Source organism: Dermacentor albipictus, unplaced genomic scaffold, assembly GCF_038994185.2.
Source record: "Dermacentor albipictus isolate Rhodes 1998 colony unplaced genomic scaffold, USDA_Dalb.pri_finalv2 scaffold_17, whole genome shotgun sequence".
In the NCBI taxonomy this organism is placed as follows: domain Eukaryota; kingdom Metazoa; phylum Arthropoda; class Arachnida; order Ixodida; family Ixodidae; genus Dermacentor; species Dermacentor albipictus.
The window spans coordinates 8914164-8938191 of NW_027225571.1; the positions used below are offsets into that span (position 1 = coordinate 8914164).

The following is a 24028-nucleotide window of genomic DNA, read 5'->3' on the forward strand; positions in this document are numbered from 1 at the left end:
TGTCGTTCTCGCTGGTTCTGTGAAGGGCGCCACCACCGCGGGTCGATCGAAGCACATGCAGCGGGCTGAAATAGCTTGGCAGAGCAGTACCCCTGCAGACCGATCCTAACAGTGTGTGTGTGTGTGTGTGTGTGTGTGTGTGTGTGTGTGTGTGTGTGTGTGTGTGTGTGTGTGTGTGTGTGTGTGTGTGTGTGTGTGTGTGTGTGTGTGTGTGTGTGTGTGTGTGTGTGTGTGTGTGTGTGTGTGTGTGTGTGTGTGTGTGTGTGTGTGTGCGCGTGTGTGTGATGCCTAAATATGCTGAAATTCTTAGGACAATTGCTTGAAGTAACTGATTTCCCGAGTAGTGGTGGATGAAGCACCGTGGTGAAGGTTATTTCATTATTGAAAAATGCTTCCTCTCAAGCATTCTTTTTCCACATCTGTATTGTTTAGTTATACAGCGTTCCTTTTTATGTAACAATGACACGCGTAATGAAATAGGCGATTAATAGCTTCATAACACCACTCAATCTATGAAAATACTGTGTATTATAATTTAAGGCAAAGCACAAAAAAAAACACGAGGACACCAGAAGGCAACGAAGACACAGCGCTACTAACAACTGAATGTTTATTGCACATGGTTACCACATATATACCATCGTACAACTGGAAGAAAAAAGCCACTGTCGCACAGATTTCTTGCCGGCAAAATCATTTTTTTCACAGCGACACAGTTGGACAACTTACAGAGTTATCATTTTTAATCGTTTCTAATGCATCGATGATCTCCCTAGTGACTTGATCTGGGTTCTAGATATCACTTGTGATTTGTCGAACAAGGGTTTACAGTCACAACGCGGGCAGTGTGCGGCTAGATGACAAGCCTTTACCATATTATTAACATTGTTCGGATGTTCCCGTAAGCGATCCTTGAGGCACCTTCGCGTCTGACCAATATATTCCTTCCCGCAGTCTAAAGGAACACGGAACACGACTCCCTTCATGCTTTCACGAAACACTCTTCTTCGTGTTTTTTTTAATGCAGTTATGGCGCCTCATTGTAGTAATGTTAGCTTTCGCTCACAAACCAGACATTTTCAAAGGGGCTGGAAAGACGACCGTGATCGGCAACACGATTTCCAATTTCCTGCAGATTATGGCTAGCTTAGTGCAAGTACGGCATGACCACAACTTTTCTCTCTCTGCTCTGTTGGGCAGCGGGATCCGGGTGATCACCTTGTTTTCTTAACATGCTGCCAACCGTGGCTGTCTGCATTTGCAAGGGGTAGCCAGCTGCGATTAGGCACGAAACTTGGTTTGCGAAGCTTCTGCGTACCAGGTGATGGCAGGATTTTAGAATATCATTTTTAAAACAAACATTAATGATGCCCCGCTTAACTATTTGGAATGCGCTGATGAAAATGGTAGAATGGCTTTCTTCCCTCGGGGCTCATAGCACCAACACACATGACTGTTTGAGAAAACAAGCACAAGATCTAAAAACGTAATGGAACTATTAACAGGCTCTTCACATGACAAAATAAGAGGTTGGAGGTACTTGCGAAAACCTGAACAAACACCAGACGTGGCAGAAGCCAAGCATTCATTGTGACATTGTAAAAATACTAGATAATCATTGACATACCTAAAAACTTTTGCATCCTCTGATCCTTTCAGACTAGTGCACAGAATCTTATCGTAATGAGCGAGAAATAGGTCGGTAAACAGAGGCGCGAGGAAAGACTCAATGCATACGCCTTCTCACTCTAAAAACGTTGAGTCACTCCAAGCAGCGAACGTCGAAGACAAGTAAAACTTAAACAAAAGTTTTTTTTTTCGATTTTCTTCAAGTTATGCAGTACCAACTAGCCCACCAATCTATTCTCTTGACCTGTGTGTTATACTTGTGCCTCTTTTTCCACATGGTTCGACTAAAAAAAATAATCGAGCAGCACATATTCCTTTAATATTCGCGTCGTTGCCTAGCCAGGGCGTCCAATTGGGCCGTCTCGAGTTAGCAAATTATATAACACTGTTTATTGGCCAGCTGCATGCTCTTAAGCTCGCGTGCTACCTGAAGCCTGCGGGTAGCATGATCTTTCATATTCTTCACCGTGTCCACTAGCGGCGCCGGCTAACACTTCCACAGTTAATATTTTCGTTGTCGTCGTCATCGTTGTCATCATCATCATCATGATTAGCAGCAGCGGCAGCAGCAGCCTATTTTATGTCCACTGCAGGACGAAGGCTGGTCACACTGGCTGGCCCTGCGATCTCCAATTACCTCTGTCCTGCGCCAACCGATTCCAACTGGCGCCTGCGAATTTCCTAATTTCGTCACCCCAACTAGACTTCCGCCGTCCTCGAGGGCGCTTTTCTTCTTTTGGCAGCCATTCTGTAACCCTAATGGCCCACCAGATATCTAACCTACGCATTACATGACCTGCTCAGCTCCATTTTTTTTCTCTTAATGTCAATTATAATATCGGCTATCTTCGTTTTCTCTGTGATGCACAGCGTTCTCTTCGTCTCTCTTAACGTTAAACCTAACATTCTTCGTTTGATCGCTCTTTACGCGGTCCTTAACTTGTTTTCGAGCTTTGTCAGTTTCCAAGTTTCTGCCCCATATGTTAGCACCGGTAGAATGCACTGATTGTGCACCTTTCTTTTTAATGATAATGGTAAGCTTCCAGTCAAGATCTGATAATGTCTGCTGTATGCGCGCCAACCCATTTTTATTCTTCTGTAAATTTCCTTGTCGTGATCAGGGTCCCCTGTGAGTAATCGGCCTATGTAAACGTACTCCTTCACAGCCTCTAGAGGCTGACTGGCGATCCTGAACACTTGTTGTCTTGCCCGGCTATTGATCATTATCTTTGTCTTCTACATATTAATCACCCGCCGTGGTTGCTCAGTGGCTATGGTGTTAGGCTGCTGAGCACGAGGTCGCGGGATCGAATCCCGGCCACGGCGGCCGCATTTCGATGGGGGCGAAATGCGAAAACACCCGTGTACTTAGATTTAGGTGCACGTTAAAGAACCCCAGGTGGTCGAAATTTCCGGAGTCCCCCACTACGGCGTGCCTCATAATCAGAAAGTGGTTTTGGCACGTAAAACCCCATAATTTTTACATATTAATCTTCAATGCCACTCTTACACTCTCACTGTTTAGGTCTTCAATCATTTGTCGTAACTCATCCCCAGTGTTGCTGAACAGGACCATGTCATCTGCAAGCCGAAGGTGGCTGAGATAGTTACCGTTGATCTTCAATCCTAAGCCTTCCCAGTTTAATAATTTGAATACTTCTTCCAAGCACGCAATGAAGTGTGAAGCGAGAGTGAAACGAAAAATTGACGGGGTCTTTATACAAACTGTCTTTCGGCTTCAAGGGTCGCAGAGAACGGGAAGAATGCCAACATTATACTAATCCACAAAAAGCGAGCCGTTAAAGAATTGAAAAATTATAGGCCCATTAGCTTATTTCCAATATTATATAAAATATTCACCAAGATAATCTCCAATAGAACGAGGGCAACACTGGACTTCAGTCAACCATGGGAACAGGCTGCCTTCAGGAAGGGATACTCTGCAACGGATCACACTCATGTCATGAATCAGGTAATCGAGAAATCCGCAGAGTATAATCAGCCTCTCTATATGGCTTTCATAGATAGCGAAAAGGCATTTGATTGAATAGAGATACAGTCATAGAGGCAATACGTAATCAAGGAATACAGGACGCTTGTCTAAATATCTTTCCACAGCTACCCTAATTCTCCACAAGAAAAGGAGGAAGATACCTATAAATAAAGGGTCAGACAAGGAGACAATCTCTCTTATACCCAGTTAATATTGCACACATGCACAAAAACTCAAGAAAGCGGACGGGAGTAATAGCTGCCGTGATGGCTTATCTGTTAAAGCACCGCACCCATAATGTGAAAGACATATTATACATTCACCTCCCCAATTTCAGTCATCGGAGTATTTGAAACTTGGTTGGGTGACCACACCACCAGAGACACCTTTTATGCTTTTTTAATTTCGTTGCGGAATACTCCAATCGTACGTTCAGCAGCGATGGTGGCGCATCGCTATATATATATATATATATACATATATATATATATATATATATATATATATATATATATATATATATATATATATATATATATATATATATATATATATATATATTACATACAAGCGAAGGAACGATCTTATGCCTAACGTAATTACTTGTGGAGGCGTTTTGATTTAACTTAAAAATGACTTCTTTAAGGTAGCTAACAAAAACCTTATAACTGGTTGCCCCTATAGTTCACCCTCTTCATCGGCGATATATTTCTGCGCTGCTCTCCATGATGTTGTGGGAATACCAGCAAATGAAAACAAACATGTTATAATTATAGGTGAAATCAACATTAACCTCGCTGACGTTACGTTTCCTAACGTTTTAAATTATTCTGATTGTCTTAAATGCTTACCGTGCACTATGCACTACCATGCACTATTAATTTTGGCATATCCACCAGATGCAGGTGTTCTAATGACTGACACAACTGATCACTATCCTATATTTCTGGACTTTCAGTACACTCATGGCTCCGAAAAAGTCACTTACGTGAAGTTTTTACTAGACAAACAATCATTCCTTGAATCCATGTCGAATCTTGACTGGTCGCCCATCTTTTCTACAAATAATCCACAAAAAACATTTTCAATTGTTTATCTGTATGCTTAAGTCCTCTTTCGATCGTCATTGCCATTAAACTAAATGCAAAAAGAAATTCGCATCGCCTCAGGATCCGTGGATGTCGGATAAGCTCATAGTCTTTATGCGCAAAAAAAAAAATAACCTTTACAAGAAAACCAAGCGACAACCATTTAACAATGACTTAACCATTCGGTACAAGAAGTTTTCTCACCAGCTTTCTGCCACATTGAAAAAAAGAAGCAAAAAAACATGGTATGAAAGGCAAATCTTGGAATGCGGTCAAGAGGCAAAAAGAAATGATAAATTATGAGCTCCTTCCTAAATAGGACAAATAATCGCGAAACTGTAACAAAAATTGTTCATCGGGGCAAGGTGTTCCAAACCGCCAAATAAATAGCTGATGCGTTCGCCTATTTCTTTTTTAGAGTGATTGTATACACACACCTGCCCATGACAATCCCGTGCCCCACCGCCTGTAACAGTCATTCTTTTAATTTCTGACTGCATCCTAGAAGCGGTAAACGTTATGAACAACATGGAAATAACCGGCTCCTGCATTGATAAATTACACCGTCGCCACAAAAAGGTAATTTCTCCCTTAATAACTGATATCCTTGCAGACATTATCAACATCATGTTTAAATGGGGCAGTTCCCCGCAGGAACCTAAACAAGTCAGGATCTCTCCGTTCTTTAAGAAACGTGAGCGCTCTTTAATCTCCCCTTATCGCACCATCTGTGTACTAACTTTTTTGAGCAAGGTAATTGAAAAGCTTATTGAAAACCGCTAACCTAATTACTTTAGAATATTCAACCTTCTCTCACCATTCCAATACGGCTTTCGCCTGGGTTACTCGCATGAACTTGCTCTTGTTGCGCTAACCGACCAACTAAAACTCGCTGTCGATGACGGTAATTATACAGTTTCTCTATTTGTGGATTTAGCAAAGGGTTTGATAAAATACATCATCATATCTTCTTTCATGAGCTGCAATGATTAGGAATTACCGGTCCAGGACTTCCATCACAAAAAAATACCTAACATACAGAATGCAGGTAGTCATTATTTCAGGCGTTCATTCCAAAACAATGTTCACCAATACTGGCGTACCCCAGGGTTCCATATTGGGTCCGCTTCTATGTTCGATATACGTCAATGATTTGCATAACTGCCTTTCTTCTTCGAAACTGGTCCAACAGTGTACACTTCGAAATGTACACTTTATGCAGACGAAGCTGCTATCATTAACTCCGATAAATGTCTTACAACTCCAACATTTAACCTTATAATATAATGGTGGTTTATACAGCATGCTGGAGTGGTGCCATATTCACCAGCTACAGATGAACCCGTAGAAACAAAATTAGGTGTATTCACTTCCCACCAACGAATACTTCACTCCATTCCTTCAAATTTTTTGGCCGCCAGTCCTGCCCCTGCAATTTTTCCTGTAATCATCTTGGTGTACAAGTAGACAGAAATCTTAAATTCATTGAACAAATGTCTAACGTAAAGCAGAATATTACCTTATGGGATCAGGGTGCTTTTAAGAACACAAAACGTATTTAAGCATCAAATACTACTTTCCTTACACTTTTCGTTTCATTCCCACATTAACTACTGCTTCACTTGTTGGGCAAACACTTACGTAAATCATTTAAGCTCATATAATATCCTACAGAATCAGGCTATTAGGATAATTACATTTAGCCCATACAACCACAACGCCGCATATTTTTTACGAACTAATCACATTTTTTGTCACAAAACTCGTTAAATAGAATCCCAGTACGTTTTTTGTGCCGACAAATCAATTACAGACGATGCGATTGCTTGAAACCACAATATTTTCTAATAAATACCAATAATACCAGGTTTGCCTAAATATGAACTTCATTTTACCCAAAATATATACTAATTATGACAAGCGGAGCGCCCGTTTTTCATCTGTCGTGTTCTGGAACACACTACCATACGATATAAGAACACTTAAAATACACGAATTGAAGAAACAACTATGAGAATATATTCTGTCCACTACTGATGCCTACTTCCTACTCATAATCATTCCTTCAATTTGCCTTCATTTCATTTGCATTGTCATACCATTAGATTGCTGCTCCATGTGCTCGTCATGCATATGTATTCGAGTTGGCCAATTATGCTTTGTACGTGATGTAATTTATACTGTTAATATATTTGTGTTTAGCGACATTATATAATGCAGTGTATTTTATAAGCCTTTTATATATGCACATTTAATTCTTTAATTATATTATTCATACTAAAACCTCTAATTCTTCGTTGTTAACTATTGTTGAAACTGCGATAATCTGTGCTTTATTACACTTAGTTTGTAAAGGAGGTCCCATTGCACTCTTTGACTTCGGGACATCCGTCTGTATATGAACATCCTGTAATCTTTCTAATCATCGAAATAAAACCAGATATGGAATCGACTCTCAGCTGACGCAAGTTCACTTTTTGTCCACTTTCACTTCCCTTCACCCAGTCAATCTCACGTTTTACTTACGCATAACAATTACCTACCCCTATACTTTATCTCGTATCGGTTGGTACGTACGGTAGAGGCTAATGAAAATTCGCTCACCGCTTCCTCTTACTATTTTCGCTAATTAACGAAAACTCGCAGTTTGACACGCAAGGGGAAGCATTGATTCAAATTATTAGACAGCTATATGAAGCAAAGATTAGTAGTATTATCAGGTGCGTGAACTGTTGGAAACAGTCGGTTACTAACTAAAAAAACACGCAAGTTGTCATGCGCGCATAGGCAAACACGAACACATATCACCCGATGACGGCGGACACTCGCTGTCAGGACGCTGGCGTGATCAAGAATGGCAGCAGCGGCGCGCGAATTCCTATTGCCTCTCGCTTGAATGCGAACGAAGTGCGCAAGAACACAGCGCACACGAAGCCATCGGCTACATCGAGTCTCCTAGTCTTCGAACCCATCGCAGAATACCCTCCAAGATAAGTGGCGCACAGCCGCGCTTAGCCGCCGCAGCCGCAGCAGATGTCCACTAACCTGTCCCATCCCCACCTTCCTCCTCGCGCGCGCACCTCTCCCCGAAGCCGCCCCTCCCCCATTCCGTGCTCACGTAAGAAGACAGCGCACACCCTCCCTGCCTTTCTGCCTTGCGCACGCGAAAAACACCGACGCTTTACGCCGCCATCCTTATCGGCTCACTTTCGCGAGCTTTCCCTCGCACGTACAGCATACGGTGCACGGCCGCAATCTTATCGCACTTGGGCTTTATATTGGATATCACGGCCAAGGCTAGGGCGACGACGACGACGGTGGAAATTCACCTGGAGTATCCATATAATTGCTATCGCAATAAAAGAAAAGCGAAAGGCGTCATAAACCTCCAGTGTGCTAACACTGCCGACCAACGTTAGTTTCATTGGAAAAAACTGCGATCGCCTTCCACCATGTTCTAGCACAACCGCCCCGCATCGTGTCATCATCATCATCAGCCTGGTTACCCCACTGCAGGGCAAAGGCCTCTCCCATATTTCTCCAACAGCCCCGGTCATGTACTAATTGTGGCCACGCCGGCCCTGCAAACTTCTTAATCTCATCCGCCCACCTAACTTTCTGGCGCCCCCTGCTACGCTTCCCTTCCCTTGGGATCCAGTCAGTAACCCTTAATGACCATCGGTTATCTTCCCTCCTCATTACATCTCCTGCCCATGCCCATTTCTTTTTCTTTATTTCAACTAAGATGTCATTAACTCGCGTTTGTTCCCTGACCCAATCTGCTCTTTTCTTATCCCTTAACGTTACACCCATCATTCTTCTTTCCATAGCTCGTTGCGTCGTCCTCAATTTGAGTAGAACTCTTTTCGTAAGCCTCCAGGTTTAAGCCCCGTAGGTGAGTACTGGTAAGACACAGCTATTAGATACTTTTCCCTTGAGGGATAATGGCAACCTGCTGTTCATGATCTGAGAATGCCTGCCAAACGCACCCCAGCCCATTCTTATTCTCCTGATTATTTCCGTCTCATGATCCGGATCCGCCGTCACTACCTGTCCCAAGTAGGTGTATTCCCTTACGACTTCCAGTGCCTCGCTGCATATTGTAAATTGCTGTTCTCTTCCGAGACTGTTAAACATTACTTTTGTTTTCTGCAGATTAATTTTTAGACCCACTCTTCTGCTTTGCATCGTGTACAGCAGCTCAAGTCCAGCCTCATCCGTGAAGTGCAGAAGCAGCGCCTGCGCTCTCGTAAATATGATACTGCGAAACACTGAATTGCTCAAATGACACCCCAACAGCTCAAAATGAACACTATTTGTTATATTTATGACTCTTTGTTTTATTTTTTATTCCACTGGCATATTTGATGCTAGAGCGGTCAGCACACAAAGTGTGCAAGTCCTTTGTAATTAGTCGAGAAGAGCATACCTCATATCTTAAGAGGAAGCTTTAGCTCGGGCCCAACTCCGACGCGGACTATTCAAATACATGTAAAAAGCAAAAGCGTTTTTCTGAGATAACCCCTGGACCGATTTTAATGAATCTTTTTGCATTTGCGAGACAAAGTTAAATTCTAGTGACTGCTCAAAGCAGAATTTCGACTTAGGGCCTAAATTTCGTTAAAACGATTTTCAAAAAATTCGGAAGCTTAAAAAAATAGAAGCACGAATTTTATAAATTAATAGCTATGCACCAAGAACAGATATCGCAGTTCTGTGAACGGCATCCACTAGATCATTGAAAGCGGACAAATTTGAAATGTCGTCTCATATCTTACGTGACATTGTTACGTTGTGTACAAGGGTTCTGCGAAAACTGTATTTACATGTTACTAAATTATTTTAGATTCATGTGTAACACATCAGTTTTGCCCGCTTTAGATGTACTATTAGATGCAATTCACATAATTGTTACATCAGTCTTCTTTGCTGCGTTACAGCGTTGTAAATGTGATAGTTTCGTTTTCTGCCATTTTTAGATTTTTGCCACTTTTTAATAAACATTTACGACCTAAATCAAAAGGCCGAACCCAGCAGTCACTAGATCTTCAACCTTTCTTTCAAAGGCAATAAACCTCGCCAAATTTGGTGCAGTGGTTGCCCAGAAAAACGAATTCTCATTTTACATAGATAGGACAGACCAAGCTGGTGAGCCCGGTGTTGGCATGCATTGTACAAACGCGATAGCGTTAAGGAGCTCGTGTCGCAGAAAAGTTGGTGTCGTCGGCGTCGGGTGTTGGTGTCGGCGTCCGCGGCGTTGACCGTGAGCGATAAATAACGGCAGGCACTTCATAAATAAAAAGCAACTTCCAAGATGGGCTGGGTGGGAATTGAACCAGGGTCTCCGGAGTGTGAGACGGAGACGCTACCACTGAGCCACGAGTTTGATGCTTCCAAGCGGTACAAACGCGCCTCTAGTGATTGCGGTGTTGCCTTCGAAACGAGCCGTGGAAAGTTATACTGCAGTGTATATAGGTAATTATGAACGTAACTTACAGAAGTCGCGATTACACGAGTAGCGAAGTGCGTTTCCGCTGCATTTCTTCTGCGCTTTCCGCACACGCAGAGCCATCTTGCGGCAAACACAGAAGACCCCCTCCTCTCCATGTAGGGCGCTGCCTCGACAGATGGCGCGCCACGCGCGCATTGGAGCTGTGGAAGGACCGGTGCGAGGGGGGTGGTTGCCCGGACTCTCTCTCCCCTGACAACGCTTCGCCTTGCTCCCTCTGCAAAATCAAGCGTCCTTCCTTTCTTTAGATCACTATCTGTCTATCTCTCTGCCCGTGCCGATCACGATGTTTGGCTGGCGTGCATCATTTCCCCCTCCGAGATACCGGGTTCTTTGGTTCGTTCCGCTTGCTCAGGCGCACGTTTCGTTGCTGCGCCGATCGCCGCGTTGCTCGACCATATGGCTCGACGCTCACCGCGTCCGATGCGGGGCGCCTCGTAAGTGATGGCTGCCCTGTAGCCCATTGTCTTAAACCCCTTGGCGGGTCGACGGGAACGCTGTCGCGTTCCACTCTTGAAGGCGAAGCTTAAGCGTCGTCCAATTTTTGTTTTATTAATAATCGCCCAATTTCGGTGGTTTCTTTTTTTTCATCTTTCTCTCCATTATTGCAGAGCTCGGTGGTGTTCTCACTGCTTTTTTTGTGCCTGGTCATCTTGCCGACAGTTCTTCATTGATACGCAAACAACTTAGTTTATTTCACGAACTTAACTGGATCAATCACAACTGGTAACTTACCCTCAAGTTTGCCATTTATCCACCCTTACAGGTGACGAGTGTTACTTCGATCATGAAGGCTGGCTCTACCTCGTACAGCGCTTGAGCGAGTTCATCTATTGCCGGAGCATAAAGATGGCACCGGCGGATATTGAAGCCGTCCTGCTACAGTGCGATGATGTGAAGGACTGCGCTGTCGTAGGCCTGTCGCATCCGCAAGCCGGGCAGCTGCCTCACGCTGTGATCGTGCCGAATAAAACGAGTAGGCACCTTGACGTGGAGCACTACATCAGATTTGTCAATGGTTAGCACAAGCGCCTTCTTTATAGCTCCGTGCTTTTTGAAACGGTGCACCATACGTCTTTTGTTTTTCAAAGAATCGACCCCCCCTAAGTGTGGGGCAATCGACGATGTTGGTTGGGCACCAAGTCATGTACAAACATACGAGTCGTGAAATCACGCACCGCATCTTGCTTTTGTTGAATTGACGTGCCGTATAGGAAGGCTGTAACATGTTTTAACAGCCGTCTGGAACTGCAAACGAAGAAAACAGGTCGGAAAAAATATGACCATCTTGGAAAAAAAAAAATCCGAATTCGGTTGCTGAAACAAACGTTTAATCCGCATAAGCACTACAAATTAGAACTATGATAAATTAGAACAAAGCGGTCGATCTCGCGCTGGAGTTCTTGACTAAAGTTTATTCTCTTTCTCTCTCTTTCGCTCCTTGTGGAAGTGGCGCTCGAATAACGTTTGCCTCTCGCGTACTGGTAAGGCACGGCGGTGAGGGGTAGTGCCAGCCGTAACAAATAGTGCAAGATAGTGCCACAAATAACCAGTTCTCAAATCATGCCAAACACATTCTTGGATTGCAACCGGGGTTGGTTCTTTTTAATTTTGTCGTTGTTGTTCTCATTGTTGGATACGACCATTTTATATCAGCACCTAAACGTTGACAATCTATTACGCAAGCGGACTAACGTTTGGGCTATTTATTAACCAATAATTTTCGATTTCGGTATACGCCACAGATGACGGAAGGCAGAGACATAAAGACACGCCGCTGCAGTCGCAACAACACTTTATTTAAACGTGATCATTCATGCATGGCCTTCCTATAGTGCATTTAGGGCTTGAATATCTAAAGCCTCTTCTGATGAGCAGTAGTCGAAGAAGGAATCCCGCTGAAGCTAACGTTTCGACAAGAAAAAAGTCCTCCTGGACAATCCCCTGTCGAAACGTTGGCTGCAGCGACATTCTTTGTTCGACTACTGCTCATCACTTCAAGCCTCCATCTTCCTGTGAACTTCTGTCTTGTCTAAAGCATTATCTGTCACGTGGCTGTTTGTTTAGGGCGTATATGATAATGTTCATGTTTATATTCATACACACGCTCTTGAGTTCACAAATATATATACCCAATAAAGTTAACGGAAGTATGTCGCCGCGGTGGTAGTTTAATTTGTGAAGCACGGCACTCCTAATGCTGGGGATCTTCGTTCGGCTTCCACCAGCGGAAAGTTTTTTCATCCACTTCCACATATCTCATTATTTCTATATTTCAATAAACATAGCAACTAATATTCCCTGGGATTTCTCTGGCTTCCCCATCTCTCCCTTCGTGTAGCTGCGACTAACAAAAGAATGGAGCCCCTCGCATCCCCTTATTCTTATCGTTCAGGTTAAAATTTTAACTGCAGTTTGGCCACGGCATGCTGTCCTCTTTAATACTTCTGTCCTCCTTTATCTACCATGCGCCGCTCGAGTCAAATATGAAAGGGGCAATTTTCATGAAGGAGCAAACAAGATATCTGTCTTTGTCCAGTGATCAAACCGGGCACCAACGCCATTGCGGGGCATTCGCTCTACCACTGAGCTAATCAGGAGGCTTGCAGATCGCAGAGCTCGGCCGAATTATTCGACAAAAACTGTGTCGAAGCAGAGGGATGCGGAATATTCCACGTCATTTGAGCAGAAGTATCGTATACGTTTTAACTGCGAAGCTGACTTTCTGAGAAACCCGTGTTGGGTTTCCTCTGTAGCTTCATGCTGTACTGTCGGACACCTGACAATATTTCCCTTTTTTGAATCTACCTCCATTTTGCGGGCTTCGGTAAAACTCGTTTGCAAGTCATATGTGTATATTACTCACTTTTGCACCGATTTACGTCAACTTTAGCACTTTTTTTTTTTGCAGAAAGGGTGCCGAAACAACATCAGCTTGAAGGCGGTGCCACTCTCGTCGATTCAATTCCACGCAACAAGATTGGAAAATTAGTGAGGCAGGAGCTAGTAAGTTGGCTGGTCCAGCTCCGTACCCAAAACGACCTCAAGTAATGCTGCGGCTTCTCACCTCAGGCGCATGCTAGCGCTGATTAACCGCCATACTGAACGCATCAACGCTGATATATATGCACACGCTTCATGGAACAATTTCGAAAAAACTTGCATATTTGCCGCAACCCTACAAAGGAATCCAGAGGCTCAGCGTTTTTCTTTTTTACTTCGGAGCGAAAACCGATTTAAACCACCGCAGCACTTTGTTACGTCTCAGCATTTTCTTTTAAATTCTGGAACACAGGTGACGGTTTCATTTTATATGTTATAATAAAGCTTCTGCTGCTGAACGGTGCCAATAACTCGATTAGGCACGATTTTAAACGCACTTTTCAATACCTCTTGGGCATGTGCCTAAATAAATTTGCAGCTCCTCTAATGCACTACACAAATTAATATAAAGTCTGCAGGCACCACGCTAAGCCCGATGACGACTGGAGATCCCACGAGACACAGAGGAACTACGGGACTGACGTCATGAAAACATGTGAAGTACCTACCTACACAAATAAAACAAACTTGTGTCTAAAACGTCACATGTGAATTCATTATTATCATTGAGAGTATATTAGATCTCAAACTAAGGCCATGTCCAGCCCTTAGTGCAAGCTCTCAGATATGCGACACTCATTTATAAGCTAACGATCAATCACCTTTGCTCTTCATATCATATTGTCACGTGGCAGTGACGTTAAAGAACACAGTAGCAATACTGTGAAAGACAAAGCAAGCTTTTATTGGGCGAACCTGTGCCCACAAAGACAGGCTACATTTAAAGCACAACGATAGCGGTGAACACAGTCGGCGATCATCGAAAATCTGATCAGCGGGTCAAGCGCGTCGGCTTTTATAGATCAGTCGTCGAATGTTCCACATTAACCGCATAGAGAAAGGGATTGAACAAGAGCGGACACTCGGCGAAAATTGGAAACAGGGAACACGTCACGCTATACTTTTAACATCGACGAATTGGGGCCGCGAGCATCGAGAAAAAGAAGAATGTGAAATAAAATAACAGAAATTGTTTTATTTTTTTTTATTCTTTCCCGGAAAATTAAAAATATCTTCGTATAAATTCAGTTAAACTTTGCGGATTTTTTTCGTTGCCTAGCGACAGGCGAACTGGCGAATGACGAGCCAAATGTTTACGTCATTCGTCAGACTCACCGCCGAAGCGAGAGCGGCCGGCCGCGCATCTGAGCGTTGGCCTGTTTGGTCACCCGTCTGACTGTTTTTCTATTTTGGGATTTAGCCTGGTTTGGTGGCCTCCCGGCGAATTATTGCGTTCATTCGGAACTTCGACAAGGCAGCACTGCACTATTGGACTACGGCAAGGTGAGAAACTTTGTTCGACAGTCTGCGACGCACTTCAAGCAATTAGGCTTACTGCCCGGCATCTAGGCTAGACTTGTGACGCAGTTAACGAAAAACAGCGTGGCCGTCGTGGAGCAGTTAATTTGAATTAAAGAATCGCACTGGGAGATGTTTGCGACGCTTCCTGTAAGCCCCAATATTGTTTTAACTAATTTCGGTAGTTTTTGGGCACGCTAGTCGCACAGGGTGCTGTGACGCAGTTTCGTGTGTACTGAATTTTACTGCGACAAGTTTTGGCGCTTTCTCTGACTGCCAACATTATTGAAACTAATTTCATTACTTTTTGGGCCACCTTTCGAGCACAGTGGGTGCGCCTGGCACTGTGACTCGGTTAGCGAAAATCAGCTCGGCCGTGGTGCGCGGTTTCGCGCTTTAATGCACTGACAAGTTCATGGCGCTTTTCTTTCTCTGACGCTCAACATTGTTGAAAATTATTTTCGATACTTTTATGTTATGAGGCCCGCTCGCCGCGCCTGTTGTGACGCAGCGAAAAGCAGCTCGGTCGTGGTGAGTTAGTTTGGCGCGCACTGAATCTTACTCCGACAAATTTGTCGCAATTTTTATGTCCCCGCAACAATTTAAGCCTTCTTTCGGTACCCACGCTTGTCGAAAACGCGACGAGCAATCGTCAAGAGTGATAACACGGGAGTGCGTTGCTTGTGCCTGCAGAACGCAGAAGTGATAAGCCAAGGAGCTCAAACGCCAGGAACTAGTAACTCGAAAATTCTGTCTTATGAACGGCACCCACGCATTTTGTCTTGAGTGCGAGTAGAAGAAATTCTGCGAGCGTCCAGCATGCTCTGGTTGAGAGCCTGTGTTGTGGCCACCTCTGTGTATTCGTAGCGTACTATCGCGTCGGTTGTAGCCAAGTTCGCGAAACGTGCCGTTGCCCGCGCATTCGTGCCATTAAAGTGCAGGAAATAAGTATTGGGAAGAGGGGAATGTTTGGAATTAGAATGTGTTTGTGGTATTTACGGTATTGCTTGGGATGAGTCGGGTATTTTCTACGCCGTGTGTGTAAATACGAACTGCTTTTGTTTGTAATGCCACCCACTCACCACTTTCGCACGCTTCGCCTCTACAGGCATTATTCTTAGATGTTAATACCAAAATAACGCTTGTAATTTTTTTCAGCTCATGTCGTCTGGTGGAGCTTCCTGCGTAAACTACTGCTGCTTACCTGGTACCACAACGCTGGATGAATGCACAAAAAGCCCGCGACGAGCATTTACAAAGAATAAAATAAACGTTAATTTTTCCACATTTCACAAGGTGTCTTGCGTCTTTATGAAATTGCACGTGGCCCATATTCAATGGAGGCTTGTGAAGATCGTTCGCAATCAATTTTACTTTATAAAATAATTCGCACATAAATATTTCATAAATAAAAAATAAATATGTAAATAAATATTTGCTGCAAAAGCAAAAAAAACGGAGCCGGCGTGACGCGCACAAGCTAGAATTCAAAACGCGCGCGCACAAAACCGAAACCGGAAGTGTGATTCAGGTTTTAACATCGACGGCTTGGTGCGCTGCAGTCAATTCGGCCGCTGGGCTCTATGGGAGTGTCCGCTCTTATTGTATTCCTTTCTCTATGGTAACCGCTAGGACCCGCGTGTCTTCCACAAAGTTCTACACTATTCCCGTCGCGCATACATGCAATCAGATTACACAAGTTGCGGTGAAAAACAGTGGACGGAACCATCGATAACATTCCAGAAACTTCTTTTACATGCGACAACATGTGTTAGACGGTGAGAAGTGGTCGCCCGATAAAGATAAAGAAGTACACGCGTCATTACCCCCCTCTTAAAAAGCATTGTCCCGATGCTACAAATGTAAGAGAGCGAAACCCAAAAGGACAATTAATAAACAAAAGTAACAAAACAACGAAAAGAAACAAAGTCCAAAGGTCAGTTACGCGAAGTCCCAAAGTTCATTAACGCTAGTAGTACGGCTTGAGTCGCACAACGTGGACTATTTCAGGTCGTGAGCGGCGCCACTGTGATAGCGAAATGCCGTCTGGCACGACCTCATAGTCCAGTGCGCCAATACGTCGCATGATCTTGTACGGTCCGAAATAGCGACGCAAAAGCTTCTCGCTCAGTCCTCTTCGGCGTATAGGTGTCCAAACCCAAACGCGGTCACCGGGCTAGTACTCGACGAAGCGTCGTCGGATGTTGTAGTGTCGGCTGTCGGTTCGCTGCTGGTTTTTGATCCGTAGGCGGGCGAGTTGTCGGGCTTCTTCGGCGCGCTGGAGAAAGGTCGCGACGTCAAGATTCTCCTCGTCGGTGACGTGCGGCAGCATGGCGTCGAGCGTCGTCGTCGGGTTCCTGCCGTAAACCAGCTTAAACGGCACGATCTGTGTGGTTTCTTGCACCGCCGTGTTGTAAGCAATGGTTACGTGCGGCAGGACCGCGTCCCACGTCTTGTGCTCGACGTCGACGTACATTGCTAGCATGTCGGTGAGGGTCTTGTTCAGGCACTCCGTGAGACCATTCAACTGTGGGTGGTAGGCGGTTCTCCTCCTGTGGCTTGTATGGCTGTACTGCAGAATGGCTTGGGTGAGCTCTGCTGTAAACGCTGTTCCTCTGTCGGTGATGAGGACTTCTGGGGCACCATGTCGCAGCAGAATATTCTCGACGAAAAACTTTGCCACTTTGGCTGCGGTGCCTTTCGGTAGAGCTTTAGTTTCAGCGAAGCGGGTAAGGTAATCCGTCGCCACGATGATCCACTTATGCCCGGATGTTCACGGCGGAAACGGCCCCAGCAAATCCATCCCAATCTGCTGGAATGGTCGACGAGGAGGTTCGATCGGCTTTAGTAATCCTGCTGGCCTTGTCGGTGGTGTCTTGCCTCGCTGACAGTCTCGGCATGTCTTGACGTAACGGGCGACGTCGGCGGTCAGACGCGGCCACTAATACCTTTCCTATATCCTCGACAGCGTCCGGGAGAATCCGAGGTGCCCAGTGGTGGATCGTCATGTAGGCCGCCATTTGCATCAATTAGGCATTGTTAACATTCAATTACATTTATATTTAATATAGATATAATGCAGCATAACGTCCCGTCCGGCCTGTCTGGACAGGCCGCCATTGGAATCTGAAACTGGCAACGTTTAACGTTAGAACCTTATCTAGTGAGGCGAGTCTAGCAGTGTTATTGGAGGATTTAGAGGGTAGTAAATGGGATATAAGAGGACTCAGTGAGGCTAGGAGGACAAAAGAAGCAGATACAGTGCTAAAAAGCGGGAACGTACTGTGCTACCTGGGCTTAGCGGAGAGACGAGAACTAGGAGTCGGATACCTGATTAATAAGAATATAGCTGGTAACATACAGGAATTCTATGGCATTAACGAGAGGGTGGCAGGTCTTGTTGTGAAACTTATTAACAGTTACAAATTGAAGGTAGTACATGTCTACCCCCCGACATCCAGTCATGATGACGAGGAAGTCGAAAGCTTTTATGTAGACGTGGAATCGGCGATGGGTAAAGTCAAAACAAAATACACTATACTGATGGGCAACTTCAATGCCAAGGTAGGCAAGAAGCAGGCTGGAGACAAGTCAGTGGGGGAATATGGCATAGGCTCTAGGAATAGCAGGGGAGAGTTATTAGTAGAATTTGCAGAACATAATAATCTGCGGATAATGAATACCTTCTTCAACAAGCGGGTTAGCCGAAAGTGGACGTGGAGGAGCCCAAATGGCGAGACTAGAAATGAAATAGACTTCATACTCTGCGCTAACCCTGGCATCATACAAGATGTGGACGTGCTTGTCAAGGTGCGCTGCAGTGACCATAGGATGGTAAGAACTCGAATTAGCCTAGATTTGAGGAGGGAACGGAAGAAACAGGTACATAAGAAGCCAATCAATGAGTTAGCGGTAAGAGGGAAACTGGAGGAATTCCGCATCAAGCTACAGAACAGTATTCCGCTTTAACTCGGGAAGAGGACCTTAGTGTTGAAGCAATGAACGACAATCTTATGGGCATCATTAAAGAGTGTGCAATAGAAGTCGGTGGTAACTCCGTTAGACAGGATGCCAGTAAGCTATCGCAGGAAATGAAAGATCTGATGAAGAAACGCCAATGTATGAAAGCCTCTAACGCTACAGCTAGAATAGAACTGGCAGAACTTTCTAAGCTAATCAATAAGCGTAAGACAGCTGACATAAGGAACTATAATATGGACAGAATTGAACATGCTCTCAGGAACGAAGGAAGCCTAAAAGCAGTGAAGAAGAAACTAGGAATAGGCAAGACTCAGATGTATGCGTTAAGAGACAAAGCCGGCAATATCGTTACTAATATGGATGAGATAGTTCAAGTGGCTGAGGAGTTCTATAGAGATTTATACAGTACAGTAGCACCCACGACAATAACGGGAGAGAGAATAGTCTAGAGGAACTTGAAATCCCACAAGTAACACCGGAAGAAGTAAAGAACACCTTGGGAGCTATGCAAAGGGGGAAGGCAGCTGGGGAGGATCAGGTAACAGCAGATTTGTCGAAGGATGGTGGGAACATTGTCCTAGAAAGACTGGCCGCCCTTTATACACAATGCCTCATGACCTCGAGCGTACCTGAATCTTGGAAGAACGCTAACATTATCCTAATCCATAAGAAAGGGGACGCCAAAGACATGAAAAATTATAGACCGATCAGCTTACTGTCCGATGCCTACAAAGTATTTACTAAGATAATCGCAAATTGGATCAGGAACACCTTAGATTTCTGTCAACCAAAGGACCAGGCAGGATTCCGTAAAGGCTACTCAACAATAGGCCATATTCACACTATCAATCAGGTGATAGAGAAATGTGCGGTATATAACCAACCCTTATATATAGCTTTCATTGATTACGAAAAAGCGTTTCATTCAGTCGGAAACTCAGCAGTCATGGAGGCATTACGGAATCAGGGTGTAGACGAGTAGTATGTAAAAATACTGAAAGATATCTATAGCGGCTCCACAGCCACCGTAGTCCTCCATAAAGAAAGCAAGAAAATCCCAGTAAAGAAAGTCGTCAGACGGAGATACGATCTCTCCAATGCTATTCATAGCGTGTTTACAGGAGGTATTCAGAGACCAGGAGTGGGAAGAATTGGGGATAAAAGTTGATGGAGAATACCTTAGCAACTTGCGATTCGCTGATGATATTGCCTTGTTTAGTAACTCAGGAGACCAATTACAATGCATGCTCACTGACCTGGAGAGGCAAAGCAGAAAGGTGGGTCTGAAAATTAATCTGCAGAAAACTAAAGTAATGTTTAACAGTCTCGGAAGAGAACAGCAGTTTACGATAGGTAGCGAGGCACTGGAAGTGGTAAGGGAATACATCTACTTAGGACAGGTAGTGACCACGGATCCGGATCATGAGACTGAAATAACCAGAAGAATAAGGATGGGCTGGGGTGCGTTTGGCAGGCATTCTCAAATCGTGAACAGCAGGTTGCCACTATCCCCCAAGAGAAAAGTGTATAACAGCTGTGTCCTACCATTACTCACGTATGGTGCAGATACCTGGAGGCTTACGAAAAGGGTTCTGCTTAAATTGAGGACGACGCAACGAGCTATGGAAAGAAGAATTATGGGTGTAACGTCAAGGGATAAGAGCAGATTGGCTCTGGGAACAAACGCGGGTTAATGACATCTTAGTTGAAATCAAGAAAAAGAAATGGGCATGGGTAGGACGTGTAATGAGGAGGGAAGATAACCGATGGTCTTTAAGGGTTACGGACTGCATTCCAAGGGAACGGAAGCGTAGCAGGGGGCGGCAGAAAGATAGGTGGGCGGATGACATTAGGAAGTTTGCAGGGACAACATGGGCACAATTAGTACATGACCGGGGTAGTTGGAGAAGTATGGGAGAGGCCTTTGCCCTGCAGTGGGCGCAACCATGCTGCTGCTGCTGCTGCTGCTGATGATGATGATGTGGATGATGATGATGACGATGACGACGACGACGACGACCATGATGATGATGATGATGATGATGATGATGATGAACGTCCCGTCAACTATATGCATTGGTAAAAATAAACGAGCTCCTACTTAAAAATCAATCACTGCGATGCACTTCTGATGCCAGTTCAAAGGGCTGCTGTAGCTTACGCATGAACTCGAGGGCGAAGTCTGAAATGTACTACAGGGAAGTCTTACGCAATCGAGGGAGTAAGGTAAACTTGCTTTCACACTTAAGGAAGTACCATGCAATCCGCAGCCGTTCTCGAAATTCACAAGTTTAACTGTTACGAGCTAACTGTTCTGCAGAGCTGTCAGTAACACCCTGACAGACAAAATCTCGTAGAACACGTACAGTCAACCGAAAAAGTTTACCGGACGCACGATCTGCCAAGAAGCTGAATTCTCGCGAAGTGTGGTAACACAGCCTCGAATCAAGTGTTCCCGCATGTAATAGCCTTCGCCACCTACACAGTGATTCATTAAATGCGAATTGTCATGCCTTCACAGTGCAGGAATTCACATTTGAAGGGGAAACCGCATCCCGTACACTTTTGCTGGTGACTGTACGCTGTGTTTTCTTGCTGTAAAAACGGCGGCTTGTCGAGACACGTGATGGTCTCAAACATAGCGGCGCTCCCGGAGTCGAGAGCCAGCTCCCCAGTTGCTTCCGCCGCATATGTTGCCCGAGACCGACGTACTTTGTTGGCACCGGAAGCTCTTCGTCGTATAGAGGGAGTGTGAATGCAAGTGTCAGGAGTACAAAGACCCGGCGACAACTCGCAGGAGTGTGCGAATAGGGATTTTTGAGACCGAATCGAATGCGATTCGAATAGTGCCAGAAGCAAATAGAATAGCATCGAATATGAAATACTTTCTAATATAGTTTTCGAATAATGAACAGCCGTTATCACAATTATTATAAAACGATGTTCACATTCCAGTATTCTTAAAGTCAGGAACTTTCTGCCATTACCTAGAACGTCTTGAAGCGTTGCGTATTAAAGCACGACTAAAACATTAGAAGCAACCAAGTAATTTCTTCGCATAAGCAGGCCCATTCAGAGAGTGCGAATGATCGCTGTTCAGCCTGTACAGTATTGCTACATAAGTGACGTAGCGGCCTGCACAACGCCAATTCTCATGTTTTAAGTATATACTATGCCCGCGGGGGAGAAAATTTACCGTACGTTTGCTCCAATTTTAAGTTTTCTTTTTTTAGTGCAGGTGACGTTTTGAAATAATTGAAAAGTATTCAGAAAATATTCCCTTTTACGAATAGTGACTATTCGATTCGAAGACCGAACCGAATAGGACACTATTCGATTTGTTATTCAAAAGTTTCGAATATTCGCACACACCTAGTAACCCGCCGTTACGTGTATATTCATTGTCGTCAATGGCTGTCCTGCCAAGCAGACTGTGCTTTGAACACCTGTACGCGAACAGCCAGTTTTAAACAAACGAGCCCGTCATCTCGGGCATGGTTTCACCTCGCGTTGCGGCCACCCGTTCCTGCGAAGCTACACCGGACGGCACCGTATGAAGCGAGCTCCAGTTGGTCACCACCGTCATCTTCACGTCGTATAAAAGCTCCATGTCTCAATCCGTTGTTGATAAGTGCGGCGTACAGAATCCAAGAGTCACTCGAGGTTTCTTGCTCAGTGCTATTCTGGGGATGTCGAAGAAGAAGGCGTCACCTAGAAGGACGTAGATGCGAGCCAGACAGAAGACGCCATGCCCGAGAAAAGCTTGTTCTCTGCTTCCTTGTAAGGTCCCTTTATGAGCTTTTCCAAAACAAAAAGCTAAGTACCGAAAACGGTTGCGGCTCCGCCCACGCATTTTATTGGACAGCGCCCACTTCCGGCTGAGAGCTGCTTCCATCCGCCATGTTCTTCCTGGGTAAGTCCAGCTGCTGAGTACGACGGCGCTAGCACGCTTGTTTTCTTGCTTCTGCAGTTGTGTCGGCTACAGATTTTCAGCGAAGATGACTTCTGTATATCTGTCGCTGTTTGCAGGAAGTCAGCGTACCTTTCTGGACGCTTCTTTCTGCCTGCTGCTGCAGCAGCCGCAGCCGCAGACGCCGCTGCCGAAATGCGTGTTAGGAAGAAAAAGCGCGTCAGGAAGAACATGGCGGCCGACGCGAGCCGCAAAGCAAAGCGTGGTAGGAGAGGAGGAACTTGTCGCTACTTGGCAAAAGCCGATCTATGGATTTTACTTCCGTGGTAATCCACGATGAGGTCAAAATTGGTGAAAAGATAGGGCGGCTACCTGCACGGTGCACCAGGACAAGTATGCACCGCTTGTTCGCGGTGCCGTCGAAAAAGGCAAAAAATGGTTTCCCAAATGAGCTACCCCGTGAAATCACGGTAGAATTGCCATCTACAGTAAGATTGTCATGTAGAAGAGTATGTGTGTAGGCCAATTGGCGATTCATGATTTGGGAAGTTACCGCAAGGAACACACGAGACCAAGATATAGACAACACGAAACGGCACTGACAACTGATGATTTAATGAAACGAACACCCAGCTTATATAGATCAGACATACGTGTGCGCCTGAAAGCTAACGGAAAAGCTCAGTGCCATTCAACTCTGTGAATAAGGATGACCAGCGAAGCTGTGTATGTAGGCCCCGTCATGGCGAACTTAACCTCCGCCGTGAGTCGCGGCCCTGTATACTCGACTATATTCGGGATGGGCCTACGCGTGGGGATTGCTTAACGCCTGCTTCACCGCCGCCACGCGTCGGCCCTGTACTACACTAACTTCGGTATGGGCGCCTACGCATGGGGAGTGCTTAACGCCTGCTTCACCACCGCCGCGGGTCGGCCCTGTACTACACTATCTTCGGGGTGGCGCCTACGCGTGGGGAGTGCATAACGCCTGCTTCACCGCCGCCGCTGGTCGGCCCTGTACTACACTAATTTCGCGATGGGCGCCTACGCGTGGGGAGTGCTTACCGCCTGCTTCACCGCCACCGCGGGTCGGCCCTGTACTACACTATCTTCGGGGTGGGCGCCTACGCGTGGGGAGTGCATAACGCCTGCTTCACCGCCGCCGCTGGTCGGCCCTGTACTACACTAATTTCGCGATGGGCGCCTACGCGTGGGGAGTGCTTACCGCCTGCTTCACCGCCACCGCGGGTCGGCCCTGTACTACACTATCTTCGGGGTGGGCGCCTACGCGTGGGGAGTGCATAACGCCTGCTTCACCGCCGCCGCTGGTCGGCCCTGTACTACACTAATTTCGCGATGGGCGCCTACGCGTGGGGAGTGCTTAACGCCTGCTTCACCACCGCCGCGGGTCGGCCCTGTACTACACTATCTTCGGGGTGGGCGCCTACGCGTGGGGAGTGCATAACGCCTGCTTCACCGCCGCCGCTGGTCGGCCCTGTACTACACTAATGTCGCGA

The 24028-nt window shown here is 45.4% G+C and overlaps 1 protein-coding gene across 1 annotated transcript in view; it reads left to right on the forward strand.

Annotated features, from left to right (window-relative positions):
* Window positions 1-13487, forward strand: part of LOC139052058 (uncharacterized) — a 34176-nt gene extending 20689 nt beyond the window's left edge. The window contains exons 9-10 of the mRNA XM_070529126.1: window positions 10986-11237; window positions 13131-13487. Coding sequence (XP_070385227.1) covers window positions 10986-11237; window positions 13131-13270 — 392 coding nt within the window. The 3' untranslated portion in view covers window positions 13271-13487. The remainder of the gene's footprint in view (window positions 1-10985; window positions 11238-13130) is intronic.
* The last annotated feature ends 10541 nt before the right edge of the window (window positions 13488-24028 follow it).